Here is a 20,229-nt window from a genome sequence, read left to right on the forward strand (position 1 = left end):
TTGCTGCAGTTATAACTTGCATGCACTGCGCTTAAAATATTATTAAATAAAAAAAAAATTATAACTGCTTTAAGCATTGCTATTATAATTATTGCGCTATTAGTAATTATAGTAGCTATAATTTTATAAATATTTTAAAATAGTTTATTGCAAGTACGCTTTAGCTAATTAATATAAGTATTTTATAAGCTTAATAGCTGCTTAAATTATTTATATACGCTGCGCACTTGCTATAGTATAATAATTACTAATATTATAATTTTTAAAATTAATATTATAATTATTTAAACTAGCGTTAAGCTTGCGCGCTACTAGCGCTAGTTTAATTTAAAACTTATAAACTATTACTATATTACTACTTATTTTAAAATTTTAATAAGTATAGCTACTTAAATACTTATAATTTTTCTTTAGTTTTTAAAATTAATTTTGGCTAAGCAGTATTATATTGCAACTATTTTAAAATAAATTATTAGCTATTTAGCTAAAATAATATATTTGTATATTATATATATTTATAATGCTTGCTAATTATACTTTAAAGTAGTATTAATAGTAGTAACTTTAAATTTAATTTTAAGCTTAAAGCTAAAACTAAACTTTTATATATTATACTTACTACGCCTGCTTTTTAAAAAAAAGCTACTACTAATAAAAAAATAAATAAGTTTTTTAATAAAGCTAGCTTCTTTAAAGAAAAGTAATTAATTTAAAAAATTTTTAAATAGTATTTTTTTTTATTTATTTTTTAGCTTTATAGGCTATAAATACCCTAGCTTATAAATTTTTATTATAAATAAATTTTTTTTTATATGCAATATGTGTGCATTTTACTTGCATAAGCTATATTTTTTTATTTTTTTTTAATTATAGTGCTTGTTAATCTTGCTTAAACTTTTTAATTAAATTATTTATATTTTTAAAGTCTAATGCTAAGGTCTAAGTATTTTAAAATTTATTATAGCTTTTTTAGTATAATAAGTACTAAAATTGTTTTTTTTTAATATACTTTTTTAGAATTTTTTCTACTTCTTAAATTTCTTCTTTTTTAGTATTAATTTCTAGTAATTAAGTATTTTTTTCTATTTTTTGCCTAAATTTCTAGTATTCTAATAGAAAAATATAAAATATATTATAAATTTAATAATAAAGTAAAAATAGTAAGTAATATGCTTGTAATTTAACTATTTTTTATATTTAAAAAAAGCTAATAAACTTACTAAACAGTTTCTTGCTTAGCTAGTTTATTAGGTTAATATATTTTATACTAAGTAGTATAAAGTTTTTTTAATAAAATATTTTAAATTTGTATTTTTTATTATAGTATTAACTTTAATATTTTTATACTTTTTATAAATATATTGTAAGTATTGCCTTTATATAATATATATATTTAATTTTATTAATTATATTTAGTATTTTTTTCTATAGCTTACTATTTTTAAAAAAGGTAGTAATTAGTAGGTACTTACTATATATAGCATAGAAAAGTATTATTTTTATTAACTTATATATAAAATTATTATATATAAATTATATTATATTTAAAAGCTATACTTAGTTATTTTAAGCAGTTAAAGTAAAAATTTAAAAGTACTGCTTTAAAGTCTAATTTTAATATTCTATTTGCTTATTAGTTTAAAAATAAAAAATAGTACTTAGCTTGCGTTTTATTTGCAGCTAGTAGTAGATTTTTGCTTAAAAAGTAAAAGTAAATATAAGTTTTTTATTTAATATAATACCCTTTTATAGCCTAAATTTAAAAACTACTTAATTAAAATATATAATTATAAACTGTTTTGCATCTTATGTTTTTAAAATAAGTATATAAAGCATTATTTTTAAAAAGTAATTAATAATTATAAAAATTATATTATATACGTAATTTAAACTATTTTTTACTAAAAGCAAGCTAGTAATAAAATTTAGTAAAATTTCTTTAAAAATTTCTGTAAATATAAGTAGCAGAAATAGTTTATTATATTAGTTATATTTTTATGTTTTGCTTTTTTAGCATATAGTATATATTTTTATATAATTTTAAATATTATTACTAAATATAAATTAATAATATAATTAGCTAATTAGTTTAAGTGTTTTTTGTGCGCTAAAGTAGCCTATTAGGCGCATATTATAATAATAAAAAAAAATTTCTTATTTAATAGCTAGCTTTTTTAAAATATATATTTTGCTATTATATTATAAAATACTTTTTTTATTAAAGCGCTAAATATGCATTTTTTTGCTATTTTAAGTATTTTTTATATTTATAAAATCTACAACCTACTATTAAATAAAAGTATTTTTTTACTGCAGCTAGTATAGGGTTTTTACTAATATAAAAAATTTTACTATTATAAATTTACTACTAATTAATATTTTAGCTAGTAAGCGTAGTATGTATAAAATGCACTTTATAGTACTAATAATAAAAACTATTTTAGTTTTATAAATAATAGCAATATATATTTTATATGCGCTAACTAAATTAAGCTTAAATATAAATTTTTTTACTTTACTTAATACTATTTTTACTAGTAGTTTATTTTATAAAATAAGTAGTAATTAAATTAATAATAAGTTTTTTTACTTATAATTTGCTTTTTTAAATAGTATATTTGCAAAATTTTTTTTTTTTAAATAATATTTTATTTTAAAATTAAAAGTTTTAAAGTAAATTACTTAATATATTTAGTGTAAATTTAGCTTCTGCACAGCGCGCATAAAGCTTAAATTATTATAATTATTAAATACTTATATTATATACTGCGCTTTTTTAAAATAGTACTTTTATTATTTAAAGCTATATATAATAGCTAAAAGCTTTAAATTATATATTTTATAATTAAGCTTAGCGCTCTAAAATTTCTAGGATATAAAAGTAATTAAATATTATTTTTTATTTTTAAAGTACTATAATAGTATACCTGCAATAGTAAAAGTAAAAATATTTATTTTAATTTAAATAAGCTGTATAAGATTAAAATAATGCAAGATAAGTATATTTAAAAAGTATTATTTAAATATTTTAAAAAATGCATTAGCTTTATTAGTTTATTAAAATTCCTAAAATTTTTTAAAAAAATTAATTAAAGCAGCAGTTTTTTTAGTATATTTTTTAATAAACTAGCAGTAAAAATTTGCAAAGCCTAAAAAAAACTAAAGTTTTTTAATATTAGTAAGCTATAGCTATTATATAATTATTTTTACTTATATAAAGTCCGCGCATACGCCCTGCGTTATAATAATATATTTAAAAAAGTATACTTTATTAAAAGCAAAAGTGTACTTTTTTAAGTTAATAAAAAATTCTGCTTTATATAAAAATATAAGTATAGAATTAATTGCGCGCTAATAAACTGCAATATTAGTACTATAAATATAAATAAAAATATTATTTAAGTAAATTACGCAAATATAGTTTAAATATTTACTAAATATTTTATTAATATAAGTTTAAAAGCTTATTAAAATATTAATAAGCTTAAAAAGCATAATTAAGTACTTAAAATACTTATATTAAGTTTAAAAAACTATTTTTTATTTATTGCCTACTATAATTTTTAAGTAGTAGTATATATTTTGCAAGTTAAAAGTAGTATAGTAATATACACTTAATAAGCAGTCTAAAATTTTTCTAATTAAAAAAAAAAAATAATAGTTTTTAATAATAATAATATTAAATTTTTAATAATTAATATAAAAGCAGAGCTTACTATTTTTTTTAAAAATAAAAAGTATAAAAATTTTTATAAAGCTTGTACTATGCCTAATTTATTTTTTTTAAGCACATTATTTAAGTATTTATAAAGCACTTTAAGCTTATATATAAAAAAATTATATAAAAAATTATAAAAAAGTTTTTTATTAGCTATAAAAAAAATAGCATAGTTTAATATTTTAAAATTTAAAAAAGTTTTTACTGCTTTTTTGTTAAAAATATTTTAATATTTAAATAATATATTTAGTATGCGTACTTTATACGCTATATATATTTAGTAAATATAAATATTATAATTTAAACTTATTTTAATAATTTGCAGAATTCCTAAAAAGCGTATATTAAAACTAGTTTAATTTAAGCTTTTTAGTAGCTAAATTACTATAGCTAGCTAAATATTTACTAAAGTATATCCTTAACGCTAAATTTAAAAACTATAGTTAATATAAATTTTTTTTTATTGTAAAAAAAAATTGCTAAAAAAAAAAAAAGTACTTTTTTTATTTACTTTATATGCAGTAACTTAAATATAGTATTTTATATTTATATTATTTATTAGGCGCATTTAAAACTTGTATACTATATATATACTTTAATATTATAAATTAATTTATTCTAATTTTAAAAGCTTAGCTCTTTTAAAAAGTTTTAAATTTATTTTTATAGCTATTTATTAGCTAATAAAGCTTATATCTGCTTATAAGTTTAAAATAATTTAAATTTTTTTTTTAAAATTAGTATTATTAGCAGTGCTATACGTGCACTTTATACCTAGTAAAATATTTATAAAAATGCGCCTTACTATTTTTAAACTAAAAATAAAGCCTAGTTTTTTTTTATTTAATTAACGCGTATAAAAAAGTAGTTTAAATTATTTTTATATTTATTAATATAGTATTTAATTTTATAATACTTATAGTATATAATACTATTTTTATTTTATAATTTAGTAATAAGTTTGCTTAGCTTAGGCTTTAAAGCTAAATTTTTAAATTTAGCTTTAAATATACTATGCAGGCATTATTTATGCGCAGGCAAAAATTAATACAAGTTATATTTTAATATAAAGCTTAATACTATTAAATTTTTTTTAATTATAAGTACTTAATAGTAGTTAATAATTGCTTTTTGCAGTTCTGGCTTAAGTTTTAAAAATAAATATTAAACTTTTTACTTTTTAGTATAAAGCATAAGCTAGTTTTTAAAAATATTAAAATAAATTATAAATAAATAAATAATTTAATTTTTTTATTATATAGTTTAAGCGTGCGCTATAGCTGCTTTAAAGCTATAATTAACTAAATTAGCAAGCAAGTTAAGTATATACTACTTAAAATATTTTTAAATAAATAATATACTACGCGCTTTAAAAGTGCGCTTATAATATATATATTAAAAATTTTTTAAATTTTTACTAAAATATTGCATTACTTAAATAATTCTAGTATTATTTTAGAAAAATTTTTATAGCAAAAGTTAGAATGCTACTTTATATAAATAGAAAAATTTATAGTATTTTTTTAAATTTTTTTTTTAATATTTAAAAAAAAATTTTAATTAAAGCATACGCTTTATATATAAAAGTATAAATATATTACTTGCATTTTACTTATGCATTTTAATAATTTTAAATTTAAAAAATTTTTTTATAAGTAAAGTTAAAGTAAAATTATATTTAGTATTTTTTAATTATATTATTTTTACTTTAATTGCAAAAAAGTATTATTATACTTAAAATTTATTATACTTTTTTTTAGTAATTAAAATATACTTTTTAAATATTAAAAGTATGCTTTAATTGCTAAGTTCTACTTTACTATTTAATTAAAAATTAGCTAAAACTAATAGTTTTAATAGTATAGCCTGCTAGCTTAATTGTGTTAAAAAAGCTATTTTTAGGCTATTATACTATAAAGTATTATTTTATTAAAAAATAGTTTTAGGCAATAGTATTTGCTTTACGCTATAAAAAATAAAGAAAAAATAGCTAATAAAAAGCTATTTTTTAGTTTAATAAATTAATAATATTTAATACTGCTATTTTATAAGTATAGCGTAAGTTAAATACAAAATTTTTGTATATATACTAATTCTTAAAAGGAATAGCGCAGTATTACTGTAATACTAACTTTTAGTAACAATACCTTATTACAAAAAAAATAAAAAAAATAGTAGCTTTTATATAAAATGCCTTTTTCTACTAAAAACTAACGCCTAGTAAAAGAAATTTATTTTTTTATAACTATTTACTAATAGCTTATATACTAAAAAATACTTTAATAGTTAAAAATATTAAAAATACTAAAATTTAGCAATTTTAATTTTTTATATAAAAAATATTTATTTTTATTTTTACTGCTACTAATTTAAACTACTTAGCTCTTTTTAAATAATTTTAAAAAATAATAAATAAATAGCTAAGTAGGCTGTATAGGCTATAAGCGTTAAAATAATAGTAAAAGTTTAAGAATAAAATTAAGTAGCTTTAAAAAAGTAAAAAAAGTTTAAAATCTAACTTGCAGTATTTAGTTAGATATAAAAGTAAAAATTAAATAATTAAAGCTAGCGTTATTCTTGTTAAGATGGGCAGGTTAAAAAACTATAGTTAAGAGCTAGACTACCTTAGGCGGAAGAAATTGAACGCGTACGTTGAGGATACTTTGAGAAAGTGCACTTTAAACCAAGAAGCCAACGTCTTCGGTGTTATTATTGGCGATGGCTAGCAATTGATAATTAGTTAAGATGAAGCTAAAGCTCGTTCAACTTCCTTTACTGAGCTAAACGAGGCTTTTTAGAAGGTAGCGCCAGCTGATGCCAAAGTTTGGTTGTTGCAGAACGGCGCCGTGGTTGTGTCAGATGCTGGTCCAATTACTCAAATAGTCAAAGTGATACGTAATCTGATGAGCTGCTTCGCAGATCGTTGGCATTAACTCTCTTCTAGAATTCTAAGACTGTTCGACGTCAACCTCTTTCTATGTGTAGGTAAAGCAGTCGCGTCATGTTATCTTAGCTCCTGTTTTCATCAGCCCCTAAAAAGCTAGCTTCGGCTAGAACTCCCCACCCAGTCAGTGCGCTATGAATCGACTTCTAGACACCACCTCACCACGATGAGAGTAGTTGACGCCCGCGGTAGCCTTCGGCGCACCATGTAATTCTCGTCCCCCTCTCTATCATATCAATGTCTACAAGCGGTATGTTCTGCACAGTAGCTCCAGCGAAAGGGAGCCCCGCCTGCGCCGCCCAGTCGCAAATCAACGCTACCGCATTTAGACGTTCCCTAACGCTCCTCGCCATCAAGCTACTAAAACGCATCCGAAAGCCCCATGGCACAGTGATTTTTCTTTCGGGGAAGATATGTGTCAAATACGGACACAGTCCTAGTCTCAGCGAAGCTTCGACTATGCAATTTGTCGCGAAGCATACATCGATCCCCGTCCCTCGCGTATACTGCGCTTTTGTGCACCGAAATCGGACATACATTGTGATGGAGAGAATGCATGGACAACCGATTGGAGCTGGGTGGACCAAGCGTTCAGTAGAAAGCAAGGCAAAGCTCCTAGGCCAGCTCAAACAGATTGTCGATGAGATGCGTCGCATACCGCCTCCGGAAGGCACTGGTGTTGCTCACGTAAATGGTGGTCCTTTGTATGATCCGCGGTTACCAGGAACATCGAAACAATTTGGGCCCTTCGATACGATTCAGGACTTTCACAGGCATCTGCGGGGAGGTTTGGAAGCTCATTCACAGCATAAGCCAGAGATCAGTGAGCTCATTTCCTTGCAGGATGAACCTCGGTCTGCTCTGGTATTTACCCATGGAGATCTGAGCAGCTTGAATACCCTCGTTTCCGGAGATGAGATTGTTGGTATCATTGACTGGGAAACAGCGGGATGGTACCCTGCATACTGGGAGTACACTACTGCCTGGAATGTAAACCCACAAAATCAATTCTGGCGAGATGAGGTCGACCTTTTTCTCCAGCCTATGCCTAAAGAGTTGGCGATGGAAAAGATACGGCTGGAATACTTTGGAGATGGTTGATTGAATCAAGTCCCCAGGACTTCACTAATCATAAAATCTTCTCCTTCCCTTCGACTAAGTCATACGTAGGCGCCTTGAACATATCAGAGTTCCCCTGTCCGTCGAAACGATGCTCGTCCTTCTTCCGTTGGCAGTATTCCATCGCGGTATTCCTGACCTTCGTCCACTCAGTCACGCTTGTACCAAGAGCTTTCCCGTCAGCTTCTAGATTTTGCATTGCTTCTTGTACCCACCCAACGCAATTCCATCCCGCTACGCCTTGTCTAACCGGTGTGTTTCGAACAATGGATATCAATCTATCCTCCTTCTCCACCTTGGTTATTGTCACTCACACTAGTAGCATCGAAGTCGCTGACAAAGTAGTTTTTCTCTCTTCGAAAACCCACGCAGACGCATTTGGCCCTATGATGCGCTCTTTTGCGTGATAGCGCATGCCTATGCCATCACCAACCTCGTCTTTGGGGCCGACCAGAAGTGCCCAGTGGTATCTGTATTATCGTCATGTTTGTCAGCATATTGCTCTACAAATTCGACAGTAGTTTGCGATGCGTGCCAGGACTCCTACTCACGTGTCTTCCTTGCCTGGCATAGAAGGTGCTCCTCCTCGAGCATAAAGTGCGACGTAAAGACGATCTTTTCCGGCAGGCATCGTTTTATAGAAAAGTCTCCGGTGTATGATGAATCAAGAACTGAGAAAATACAAATACACGCACTACGAGTATGTTGGAATAATGCATCTGAAGTACATATAAATAATGTACTGTGGCCTGAAGCAATTCTCCACGTCCCTCAACTGCCCGCACTTGCAGTGATCGCGACCTGCACTGTCCGCCGGCGATCGATTTCCTTCTTCAGCATCAGAAGAATCGTCGCAACAATCAGAGCTTCATCAATGCCATGATTCCCTCCGACATCTTCACCCAGTACAAGCTCACCACCGTTGCCAGCGCTGTAGGAGTTGCTGCCTGATGTGCGAGTGTCGTCGTTCCTGACTAGCACAGCGATGCGCTTCTCGCCTAGCATTAGGACTAGAGCATTACCCTTTGCTCCGTTTGTGCCAAAGCCCTTCTCCTTCCTGTATGTCCATGCGCACGTGCGGCCGTCAGGCAAGAGGAACTCATGGCTGCGCGAAGTCCATTTCGAGACTGTTTTGATCTCCTTGGGGATGCCCTCGGATGCATCCAAGCGGTTCAACACAGGATCTTTGGTCCCGCAGAAGTACTTAGTACTAATCAGCGTCATGCCATCTGCATCTGTTAATACGCAACTCCCCGAGCTCCTCTTCGCCCTTGTTGACGTGTATGCGACGCTGCCATCGAAATTGTGCACCCTCGTTACAAGTTCGGCAGGAGGTGCAGCGAAGCCCAAAATAGGAATGCCTTTTGCGTTGATGTGCAGCGACTTTGCGGGGGCGAAGGAGAGATCTGGGGTGCCGAACGTGGTGCTGTTGACGGAGATGGCATCCGCGGCAATGAGCTCTTTCTTTTCTCCTCTGGTGAGAGTGTTGGTATCGATGGGTGGCTTATCGTTCTCGACGTGTGTTGCGGCGCTCATGGTGGCCATAGTAATGTAGTACGTGTGTGGTGTGGTGCCTGCTTCTTTTGCTCTCACTGTTGCTATTATTTCTGAGATAGGTTATACGTCGTCTTTGTTAGCTCAGATCAACGAAATCACGCGCGGTGACAGTCCTTATACAGTACATTGCAACCGCGAAGCCAGTGCATAGGGGCACGCGTTGAGTTCGCATTGTTGCTCGATGCGAGCCTCAGGCTGTCGTGAGGTTGAATCGCCGGCCGTAGTGCATCAGGCTGTCGTGCTCAGCGCTCGTGTTTCGCTTTCGCGCTATGCGTGTATCGATAAAAGATAATTGATTGGCTCACATATGGTATTGTAACGTACGCTAACACGCGGTTTGTCTATGGGTCACTGGTGGAGGCAGTGCTGATCACAACGTGAACGCCACGAATGCGATTCACTGTCTTTGTAAGCCTCGTCGTAGCGATACCGAGTGTCAGTGTGCTAGGGCTTATGCATGGCCTCGACGGCAAAGTAGCACTGCCTACTGCCTTGTGCTTGTCGCGCGTCATTTCCGGTGACTCGTAGAACAGCATCTCACCTTCAGACACATCCATCCTTTTTCTCCAATATATTTCAAATCTTTGCCATTGTAAAGGCATATCATGCATATTAAGAGTTGTAGTGAGACTTATCAGCATTAGTCCCCAGCCTTACCATACCATCTTGCACCAGTCGTCATTGCTCTTTTCACCCACCTCATGCACACTTTCAAGAAGGCTTAGAAGCCCATCGAAGCCCCCGTTAAGAACATAGCGACCAGTACTACAGTAGTGAAGTACCTCATACTTGCGGATGTGCCATCGCCCTTGTGCATTGCGTCATACCACTCGGGATAGATATTAGTGTAGATAATTTCAATGCACTTGGCGACGGTGCGAGCATTTTAAGAAATTTCCGCGGTGAATCTAGATGGATATTCGCTATCAGAGCTGCTAGTAACGAAACGGGCTTGACAGGCTCGGCGCTGAGAATGCTTGGTTGGGCCAAGCTCAATAAGGCGCCATCATATGCTGGGTATTAGACAATATGTCGTAATACTTACGGGCAACGACAGAATCCTAAAACAGATCAGCTGGATTGGATTTTTAGTTAGCATTCAGCGATTAGGTGCAGTGATTAGTGTACGTGGGTAGATTCGAAATATGTTTATTCAGTCGCTATGCACGTGTTGATCATGTCTTTGTCGTTACTCCTAAACCTCTACTGCTTTGCGCCGTGGACGAACAGCCTCTTTCCCTCCACCTGTTGGAACTGCTTCTCGCCAGCCTCGCCACCCTTTCCGCCAAACACGAGCTGGGACCTGAGCTTCCACTCGAGAGGGATGTTCCAGTGTGAAGCAGCCTTCTGGTCAATGATAGGGTTGTAATGCTGCAAGTTGGCGCCAAAGCCCTCGGCCTCGAGCGCAACCCAGAGAGCGTACTGGTGCATGGCGTTGGTGTGCTCGCTCCAGGTGCCGAAGTGGTGGGCGTAGAGCGGGAAAGACTTGCGGAGACCTTCAACGGGCTCTGGGTCTTCGTAGAAAAGAACCTATGAGACGATTAGTTAGTCACTTGTCTTGTGTGAGATGTGAGATGTGGAGGGTGCAGCCAATGATGCGCGGAATGTTCCGAGGCCGCGGGAGTGGCGTTCCGAGCCTTGCATCATGCATGGTGGGGGTGCTCGATCTCTCGAATGTTCCACAACAGGAACCCTTTTCGCGACCACAATCAAGAGACAAAAAACTTACAGTTCCATAGCCAGCCTTGAATCCAGACACCCTCTGCTCGGTAGAGGCGAACTGGTCCTCGGGTACCAAAGGCTTCAGGGCCTCGAGAACGAAGTCCCAGAATTGGTCATGGTCCTTGTTGAGGAGGACGACGAGACGTGTGGATTGAGAGTTGAAAGACGAGGGAACGTGGAGGATGGCCTTCTCGGCGAGCTCCTGGATCTGCTTGTCTGAAATGGGCGCCTCCTTAGTGAGCTGGTAGATGGTACGGCGGTCCTTGACGGCGTCGATGAAGGATTTCTGAGCAGACATGGTGGATGGTGTTGTCGAGAAAGACTTTGTAGAACTGGACAAGAGGGTATGAGGTGTCAAGTTTGAAGATGAAGGTATGAGGGGCTGGAAGCTAGAGGGGAGTCGTGCGCTTTTGTATCCACCGGCCCACGCGCGCTGTCTAGCAGCTTGAAGAGTATTTCTTAGCACTTGCGCCATCGACTCGGACAAGGGTAGCTGCAATGTAGTTTGTTCCGCAGTGTTGTGAAGCGGCAATTGGGTCTGAACCACTTGTTGCAACAGCAGTGCAAGAAGTAGACCCGCTATAAGTCCGGTCAACAGCGGCCGTGCACCAAAAGCGGCCATGACGTGATGCGCCGTTCTATATTGCGAAGACAAACACTGAAAAGAGCGAACGCCGAGCGCGATTTGATAAGAAACTTAGCCGCCCGACTGATGAATTGCACACACGCGGCGCTAGGAGTTGTTTCTGGCTTACGCAATCCGTTACAGACTTAGAGGGGACTGGTTTGGTGGTTCGGATCTCGGGAGTGCCTGAGCCGTTGCTGGGTTGGCTTATGTGATACATTGGTAATGCTTTGGTTATGCTGTGCGGCAACATTCCGCATTATCACGACACCAACCCATTCGTCCTCATATGCTGTTTGACCCGCAACATATCAGCAAATCTATGGACAACTACAACTCTGCGCCCTGAGATTTCCCGGAATTCAGCAACCTCAGATACTCTGCTTCCGATCTTGGACCCAACAGTCGATGCACTTAGCTGATGTACTGAAGCAGTCGATCGGAAGCTGTCGGTACCCAAACGAATCGCGCATTGCGACTCTTTGGCGTAGAGTTGTATATTGGACGACTTTGAAAGAGCGACGACGTCCACTGTGGTCCATACAGGTCATCTCACTATCGCTACCAGACATGAGGGTTGATAAGACCCAAATTCTTCAGCACGGGCCACTGGTCCTATCGTATCAAATTTTCGCCGCGAAGTATTTTTGCGACAAAATTTCAATAATGTGGAGCTACATTTATCTTTTTTTGTCCAGATGAAAGAAAGCTTATATCTAAAGATAGCGAGGTGAGCGGGCGCGTGGACACCAATATTGCGCAGTCATCACGAGTCACCGCCATTTTGTACGTGCGCTCGTATATACCTATGTATATAACAACTCTATGAATATTTCCTCATCTTCCACTACCAACATACTTGCCGCCATCAAAGTACTACAACACCGCGCATAACCTTGCAGCTACTTCAACCATGTTCTCGTCGCGCCGGTTCTCGTCCATATGGGTGTTTGTCATCGTTTTTGTACTATTCTTATCCTTCGATTATCTATTCTTTCAGTCTTACGATAGCGAAACACCTCTCTACCTCGCACCGATTGAGCTGCTGAAAACGTCGGAAAAGCAAATGCTTCTCGCTCGTACAAGAGCAAGCAGGCAAGCACTCTTCTAAGTGTGCGAGTTGGACTTCAATACACTTGTACCATCCTGGTTACCAGGTTTGACTCGAGAAATGGAGTGGTATGATCCACCACATACGCCTGCAGAATCGTGGAAGTGCAAAGTCTTTCATTTGGATTTACTACAACGCCTTTCCTCGGTCTTCTCGATGCTTGCGCGTCTGGTTTTGGTCCACACAAATTTGCGGATGAAAAGCTTCTGCCCTCCTTTCGCTCTGAATCAACCTCAGAATCCATCCATCCGCCGCTCACCTACACCAATGGTTTCCTAGACAAACATAGAGCCAACGAACGAGTTCTACGACGAGCTCCTCTCCACCGGCATGTTCTCCGACATTGGAATCGACAGGGGCACCAAAATCTCGAAGCTTACACGCATCTTCCTCAATCTCCTGGCGCACACTTACGGTGTTGACAGCTCGGCCGATATTCTACTGGAGGACTCGTGCTTGCTTCTAAAACACGTCGAGATGATCATGAACTAAGCGATTGGGAAGGTGACTCGTTGAAATGTTAGCAGGACAAACACGTAGGGATCGACACGAAGGAGTGGAGGGAGACGGTGCTCAAGGGACTTGTATAGAGTATGAGACGGTGTTTCGGTTGTGAGGGCATAAGACCGACGATTAGTTTGCCGGTGAGGGAGTGTCCAAGTTTTATGGCTGAAGGGAAGGAGGTGTGAACGGAGCAAGTGGAGACTGAGGTGAAGAGTGGACCGATTGACGATTGATACCAGTGTTTGCTTCATCTATTTTCATCGGACCTTAAGTGAGCAAATGTATTATTTAGATCAGCCTATCAGGTATTTCAAGTCGAATAGCATGATACTGAGGCACCAGGTCCAAGCTTCCTACCTCTATTTTCGGTGCTCAATGAGCATATGCGCAAGGGCTAAAGACTGCCGATTCTTCCCTCGCACTTCCTTAAGATGGCCGGTGCATGGAATATCCATGCTTACCATTGGGCGCTGTCTTGATAGAAATCTCGAAGTTTCGCCTCTCTCTTTCGCTCTCGTCTCCATGCGAGATGTCCCCAGTTCCATTAATCTGTCATCCGTTTTCGCTTTTGACCCACAACTTCTTTATCCTTTGGGTTCACGTACGGCGTATCGCCTCTTGCTGCTCCTCAGTGATACAGCAAGGGCATATTTGAAACTTTGCACTTGGTTCTGACATTGCCGCATAACGATGTTCAGTGCCACACCCGTCGCAGCTCCAAGTTCTGGTAGGAAATAGCTCCCGACCATCTTTAGGCGTAAAGCTCTTTCCATCAAAGGTTGTTTGGCTGAAAAGATCGGCCGTGGCCTCCTGAACCCCGATCATGTATTGGAAGGCTTTCTCAAATTTGTTGTCGCGCAATAATGCAAGTATTCTTCGTCCAAAAACGTGAAGGCCGATAATGCGATACGCAAAGTGAGGGCCATCATTTTTAGTTGCACTACCTGCGTAGCAATCGGCGATCACTTCGATGGCCTCGTCGTCATTTAGGGTTTTGAGGAAAGTATAAGCGGCATCCCGAAATTGCTGTCCACTATATACGACAAGGTCGTTGATCTTGAATGTGTGGGCATGAACAAAGACTGAAACATAGAAGTCCACGAAACGATCCCATGTGGCATTGAAGACATCGTCTGGTAAACGAAGATCCGTGGGATCCCCAGTGTAACAGAAGCTTATCAGTGCCTTTAAAGCTCCCAACTCAATCTGGGTGCATTGGTGGCATTTACGATGTGAGAGATCAAGGACTTTCTAGCTTCTTGTTAGATCATGCTCTATAGCATGAAGACTTCGCTCACTTTGGAGGGTTGTTGATCAAAGAGCCTCTTGAGAATGGATGACTTGGCTGCAAGAACCAACTTGTGAGCTTTGATCTCGAGGTCGTGGTATTTGATGATAACATCAGAGAAGTGGCCGGTCATGTAAAGACTAAAAGTAGTCAGCACCTTCGGATTTAAGTGTTTCATGTCCTCTCATACTCGCGAAGGCACTCTTTTGACAATCCCTCGACGCTCATGGGTTGCGGCTGATCCTGTACAGCTGCTATTAGAGGCATTATTGGTGGTTCTAGTTGGTCAAAGGGCATTAGATGTAAGATGCAGTGGAGGATATCAGTTGGATTTGGGGAACAAATAAATAGTGGCATAAACCTAGCGCTCAGGTAAAGGTAGAGACGTGACAGAAATAGCAACGGTTTTAAGTGAAAGAAGACGTGATTGAAAAATCACTGTCACAGTATCGAATTATGGTGAGGCTGTTTCTCCTCAAAACCAAGCGCAGTAATGACTGCATGATCTCATTCCGGTACCCATCGCCGTTTCCATAACACGAAAGAAATAAGTACACAGTCCGCCGAATGGCATTCTCGCTTCGTCACTCCCTTGTTCCCTGCTTCACGCTTCCCTCAGCCTCACCCTTTGTACCAGCTTGATCAGCATCCACAAGCTGCCGACCTAGCTTCGCAGACGCTTGCGGTATACCCGCCATCAGCGCCATAAGCTTTTCTCTCTGCCCAGCCCTCTTGTAGTTCTCAACCTGTTGCTCAAACATCCACATCGCAGTATCACGCAGTAGCTCCAAAGTGCGACCTTGAATATGGCGCTTCTTGAGAAGATCAGGAGAGAAACAGATCTTCAGCGCTGACTCCACGTGTTCGTCAACAGCATTCGTGCAAAACCAGGCGAACGCGTCTCTGAACTTTTTCTCGGCCCCGGCAACAAGATCGGGGATTTCGAAGCGGTCGGCGAGCGCGTGCGTGAGCAGGAGTGGAATAACGCGTATGTTGAAGTGGATGTTGGTGTCGCGACGACAGTCGCTGCAATTCTCCAAGTAGCAGAACGCTATGATGTCAAAGAGAGAGTCCCGAAGCGCTGTATTATTGGCTTCGTCGTCACTGTCGTAGCCCATGATTCCCTCGCACGCCACTAGGTCAAGCAAGTCGGCCTTCTACGTTTGGGTTAGCAGCTATTCAAGATCTAGAGGTGATGTAACAGCACTACCTTGCCCTTGTGCGTTTCGAAGTACCATTTGAATATTGGTGATCTAGCCGACAGAAGTACCTTGTGCACTTCAAGACCTCTCTCGCCCGGTCTTGTGAAGCAAAAGTCGCTGAACTTATGGGTCGTGAAGAGCCTTTAATTGGTTAGCCTGAGAGTGAAAGTTTCATAATTGGTGACGGTACTCGAAGAGGTAGTCCCTCGAAAACATCATGATGGCTATTCGTCGAAATTATTGGCGCAATTATGGAGCGTGGACGGTGTGCTGCGCGGCAGTGAGGTAAGAGAGCTGAGGTGGATGTGGCGTTGAAGTAGACCACGCGCACCTGTTTGCCGGCTCAGTGTGAAGGTGAGTCCGCAAACTTAGCGCAGCAACGACAACCACGGCTCTAAAATTGGCGATGAGCATGATCTGAATGCGGCGAGGTAGAGGAATAATGTCTCTTTTGAAAATCAATCGAGAAAGAAGAAAATATCAAGAATATCGCTGCCCGCTTAGTATCGAGTGGAAGTGCATGAATTGAGATAAGAGAATTTCCAAAGCGCCTGCGCCCTAGTTGAGCTATCGCTGGTTTCTATGAAAGTAGTTTGAGTGCGGAGATGTTTATGAATTGAGATAGAAAATTTCACAAGATGAGATTCAGAGGCAGCTATGTCGGCTGCTACCGAACAGGAGGGTGTCGAGTGAGAAGAACAAAATCGAGTAAAGCAAGGGAAAACCATCCATACATTGGGTGCCAATATGAGGTCGCACGTCGCCATCATTGTCAGGAGCAGCAAATGCACCCGTTCATAGGCTGACAAGTCCTGGACGCATGTGAGAACGTGCTCCACACGGCTCGGCATTTCGAGCATTTCCACCTGAGATGCTGCTTCTTGCTGGGTTTCACAGAATCGGGTGAACGGGGACAAGCCATGCACTCGCTGGAAAACGCGCTAGTGGCCTTCAGTCCATCACTTCGCCAGATTTGATGGCAGTCTTTGCACTCTCAGAACGTCAAGGTATTTCCCGATTCTCGATTTGCAGTAGGTAGACGGATGTTGGTTGGTTGCATTGATGAGGAGTTGCATTTGTTGCACAACTTTGAGTCTTGTGTAACATCTTTCTTGCCAAGGGAATTGCGTCGTGTACATTTGAAACCAGACGTTGAAGTCTTCAATTCGCCGAGATTTGGTTCACCGAGGTCCGAGTTGCTTAGATCCAGCTCAAAAGCGAGGTAACTCTTGATCGCTTTGGGCATAGCTTTAGTGAACCCATGACACATGATATGGGAAATGATTTCTGCTTGTAATGGGCCTAACTCATCTCTTACGAGGCACTCTGTTTGACATCTAGCTGGTGCCAGCAGAAGGTCATCGGCCTCGAGTTCTGGTAGCTCGAAAACGAGGTTGATGAACTGTACAATCGACCTCTCGTTTCCGTGCAATTATCCCATTGCCATCGCACATTTAGGGAGTAAGCAGTCGACTCCGAACTGCAGACCAAGCATGTACATGAAAATATGCGACATGCAGGGTCAGGCGGTGAAATTCGACCACTCAAATCTTTGGTGTCGCGTAAGGTTGTAATTTTTCAAGGCATAGGAATACAGTGGGCGACCCAGATCTGCGTTAGGTCTAACCCGATAAGAATGGGTGCCAATCGACGAGAGAAATTAAATTTGGACCGTCGCCGAGCTATGTCACAAGGCCTCTTTCCAAGCGTGTGGACCCAGGATTACTGGACCCAGATTCTGAGATTCGGTTTACATTGTTGAATAGGACGATAAGGCGGTATTGAACGAGAACTTGGAATAAATCCACAATGATGCCGTCGGTCCTGGACTGAGTGGCTCACATGGAAAAACCCTCAAACACAATGAAAGAGTTAGCACTGTGCACTCCATGCCATGCCATAAATCAATTGAAATCGTCCAAATGAAAATTATGTACCCGCCATACCGATGTAAGCATTCGTATATTCTAGAAGCTGATGCAGGTGTTGCGTACTGGAAAGGGTGCTCGGTGCCGATCCGCTTGACAGGGCTCTGCATGCTATTGTAAGCTGATGATCAGGGTTAGGGAAGGGGAGAAAAGCCTACGAGGGCCACTGCATTGGAAAAAAGCACATAGTACGGGAGATTCAAGAGGAAGGGAGAGGTAGTCAGGTGCGGTTGTGCGCCTAGCCTGACTACGTGAGGTATGTGGGATTTTGGGCGTATACCCTAGTTCAATGTAAAAAGCCTGTCTACTCAGTACCAGAGAACCTAAAAGATGAATTAAGGTTTCATCGTACCTCTCTCTTGATGAACTGTTTAGGGACATATGGATGTTCGCTGCACTAGGCGCTTGTGGCGTTACATCCTTGGGACAACTTCACTTCTGCGGAGTAGCGATGCTTGATCATTACTTTCCAAAGCTCGAAGAATGATAAAACTGCCGTCTAAAGATTACAAAGGCTACTAAGCCACCCTAGCCGCTCCCAGACATTAACATACCGAATAACTCCAGACCGCATCGATCATTTCTATACATCCAGCTGTTGTTGGCGATCTCATCGATTTACGCCCTCAGGGATGCCTAAACCCGTAGAAGCCAGCAGTCCGGCCCATCTGCTGTCTTTGTGTACATGTCACCCTTTAATAGCATCTCCTCTTTCTCCCTCCAGTCATCGAATTTCTTCTCCGACTTGAAGTCCAAATCGCCAAGCTTGGATGTAATCGGGGACTCGGCAGCGTAAGGTATCAGGATGAATAGCGAACAGTCCCGTAGTGTCATGGCCAGTCGCAAATTGTGATCGAAAACAAAGCGTAGTTGCATTTGCTCTTGGACGATAATGCCTTGGGGATCAAGCCTGCCCTGTAAAAACTGCATGTGCAGTAGGAGAAGCAAACCGTCGCCCGTAGTGAGATAGTCGATCAGTCGTCTAACCATCGAGGAGACCAGTTGCTCTTTTTGCGGGTCACGCAGGACATCGGCGACATCGCCAAATTGACTTGCTACTATGTCACGAGCCCATGAGCTGAGATCGGCTGCACTACCATGGACCAGACGGAGCGGGCAAATGTAGTTCTCTCTGCCCTTCGGTATAGCGACCTGCATGGCACAAGTTCGGCAACGGACGGCGTCTTTAGGTGCTGAAGGAGACTGTATAAGCCATTTAGGCTTGATTTCCAGGGTGATCGAGACGCCTGAGACGGGCGACATGTCAGGGAGGAGGATGCCCATATTTCTTAGCGCCAAGAATTGTTCGCTTTTAAAACGTCCCATAGTGACCGTATTTCGTTCGGTCAGGCTAGCGAGATAAGCCAAGGTACCTGGAAAGAGCGCTACACGTTTGAGGTCCATGAGATGCTTTCTGAAGTCGTCACCTAGCTGGATCTCAGCTTGGCGTAGCTTGACTGCGCCTTCGAACGTTTCGTCGATCTCAAGGGCCTTTAGTATCCCGGGCGCAAAGATCGGTTCAACGGATTCCTCAAAGCCAGAGACGATGTCGTCACAGTTTAAATGCTTGGGCCTGCCTCTGGCAACTCGGAGCACTTGGTTGGCAACCATCTCACTTGGAATTCCTGCCGCAGCGAGGCCATCTTTCTGATCACGGACAGAGAGAAAGAGAAAGGTTCCTGCGTGTGTATAGTCGTACTCCCATCGGTGAATTTTAAAAACGACATTGGCGGCGCCTTTGCCGAGATATTCAAAGCGAACGAGCGCGTCTCTGGGCGCACCATCGAAAGCACGTAAACAGCAAATAGTCGTCCCGTTTGGAAATGTTCGAAAGTGGGCCTTTTGGTCGTCGGCTAACAGCGATTCGGTGTAGTTGGCATCCATGTTGGCGTGAGAAGAGGGTGTAGCGTCAACTCCCCGGAGAGGAGCCGAATGAGTAGTCGTGGTCGTAGCCTAGGAGAGTTGCTATAGCTTTTTCTGGTGAGGGCATTGCATCGGCTGCACAATCCTTAGCCTGGCGACTGCCGTGAGCGAAATTCGAGTAGTCGCACTCCCCTTGGCTAGCGCTAGAAAGTGTGTTGCTTGGAAAACTCTTGCCCGTTCAGTTTGCTGTGCCCGCCCACGCCTGTAGCTGTTGTATCTGCTCTCGTGTCTTCTCGGCCCAAATTTGAGGCCGTTATCTCGCAGTGCGCCTCCGGGCAAGTATAATCGGGTCAGAGCAATGACGTCGGCGGCCGTGACTACGAGCCGCTACTTGTCTACACGAAGTCTCGAGATCTCCTTGAAGTGTGTGCGAAGTGATGGTATGTTGCTCATATCGAAGGCTTCTTGATACTCTTACGAGCTAGATTTCGTAGCGCTCACCCAGTTCGAAGCTATTCACCTAGTTCGCGGTGGCAGGTGGGTTATTTGTGATTATGTAATGCTCATCAACAAATCACAGCGCGTCGACCGTGTGGACACGACTTTGGAGGCGACGGACGCGCATATCTGACCTGACGTTCACATTGC

At 38.9% G+C, this 20,229-nt stretch overlaps 7 protein-coding genes across 7 annotated transcripts; 1 reads left to right on the forward strand and 6 right to left on the reverse strand.

The window, feature by feature from the left end:
• Positions 1-6,914: 6,914 nt before the first annotated feature.
• Positions 6,915-7,763, forward strand: K460DRAFT_295998 (kinase-like protein; the record flags this gene model as incomplete). The annotated part of the gene is made up of 1 exon (XM_040929599.1): positions 6,915-7,763. The coding sequence occupies one exon, from the start codon at positions 6,915-6,917 to the stop codon at positions 7,761-7,763; it is 849 nt and encodes a 282-aa protein (XP_040782632.1).
• Positions 7,764-7,791: 28 nt separating this feature from the next.
• K460DRAFT_380982 (uncharacterized protein) lies at positions 7,792-8,412 on the reverse strand (the record flags this gene model as incomplete). The annotated part of the gene is made up of 3 exons (XM_040935311.1): positions 7,792-8,059; positions 8,096-8,251; positions 8,333-8,412. The coding sequence occupies 3 exons, from the start codon at positions 8,410-8,412 to the stop codon at positions 7,792-7,794; spliced, it is 504 nt and encodes a 167-aa protein (XP_040782633.1).
• On the reverse strand, positions 8,158-9,599 carry K460DRAFT_202013 (uncharacterized protein). The gene has a single exon (XM_040927192.1). The coding sequence runs from the start codon at positions 9,324-9,326 to the stop codon at positions 8,553-8,555; it is 774 nt and encodes a 257-aa protein (XP_040782634.1). The 5' UTR covers positions 9,327-9,599; the 3' UTR covers positions 8,158-8,552.
• Positions 9,600-10,469: 870 nt separating this feature from the next.
• On the reverse strand, positions 10,470-11,790 carry K460DRAFT_371290 (Nitroreductase). The gene is made up of 2 exons (XM_040934322.1): positions 11,068-11,790; positions 10,470-10,868 (listed from the first exon to the last, which is right to left on the reverse strand). The coding sequence occupies exons 1-2, from the start codon at positions 11,680-11,682 to the stop codon at positions 10,542-10,544; spliced, it is 942 nt and encodes a 313-aa protein (XP_040782635.1). The 5' UTR covers positions 11,683-11,790; the 3' UTR covers positions 10,470-10,541.
• A 2,107-nt stretch (positions 11,791-13,897) lies between these two features.
• Positions 13,898-14,907, reverse strand: K460DRAFT_399107 (uncharacterized protein; the record flags this gene model as incomplete). Its single annotated transcript, XM_040936226.1, has 3 exons — positions 14,779-14,907; positions 14,599-14,728; positions 13,898-14,506 (listed from the first exon to the last, which is right to left on the reverse strand). The coding sequence occupies exons 1-3, from the start codon at positions 14,883-14,885 to the stop codon at positions 13,898-13,900; spliced, it is 846 nt and encodes a 281-aa protein (XP_040782636.1). The 5' UTR covers positions 14,886-14,907.
• Positions 14,908-15,172: 265 nt separating this feature from the next.
• On the reverse strand, positions 15,173-16,009 carry K460DRAFT_410686 (uncharacterized protein; the record flags this gene model as incomplete). Its single annotated transcript, XM_040937401.1, has 3 exons — positions 15,173-15,745; positions 15,799-15,931; positions 15,981-16,009. 3 exons carry the CDS (start codon positions 16,007-16,009, stop codon positions 15,173-15,175), a joined length of 735 nt encoding a protein of 244 aa, XP_040782637.1.
• Positions 16,010-18,354: 2,345 nt separating this feature from the next.
• On the reverse strand, positions 18,355-19,602 carry K460DRAFT_296773 (uncharacterized protein; the record flags this gene model as incomplete). The annotated part of the gene is made up of 1 exon (XM_040929651.1): positions 18,355-19,602. One exon carries the CDS (start codon positions 19,600-19,602, stop codon positions 18,355-18,357), a length of 1,248 nt encoding a protein of 415 aa, XP_040782638.1.
• Between the last annotated feature and the right edge of the window lie 627 nt (positions 19,603-20,229).

Source organism: Cucurbitaria berberidis (genome assembly GCF_010015615.1).
Source record: "Cucurbitaria berberidis CBS 394.84 unplaced genomic scaffold K460scaffold_7, whole genome shotgun sequence".
In the NCBI taxonomy this organism is placed as follows: domain Eukaryota; kingdom Fungi; phylum Ascomycota; class Dothideomycetes; order Pleosporales; family Cucurbitariaceae; genus Cucurbitaria; species Cucurbitaria berberidis.

What these genes read in the sequence shown, in the direction of transcription:
- K460DRAFT_371290 (XM_040934322.1), bottom strand. Translation starts at nt 11,682, where the DNA reads ATGGCCGCTTTTGGTGCACGGCCGCTGTTGACCGGACTTATAGCGGGT. An exon ending in TCAAGGCTGGCTATGGAACT is followed by an intron (nt 10,869 to 11,067) that starts GTAAGTTTTTTG and finishes ATCGTCTCATAG; the next exon opens with GTTCTTTTCTACGAAGACCC.
- K460DRAFT_202013 (XM_040927192.1), bottom strand. Translation starts at nt 9,326, where the DNA reads ATGGCCACCATGAGCGCCGCAACACACGTCGAGAACGATAAGCCACCC.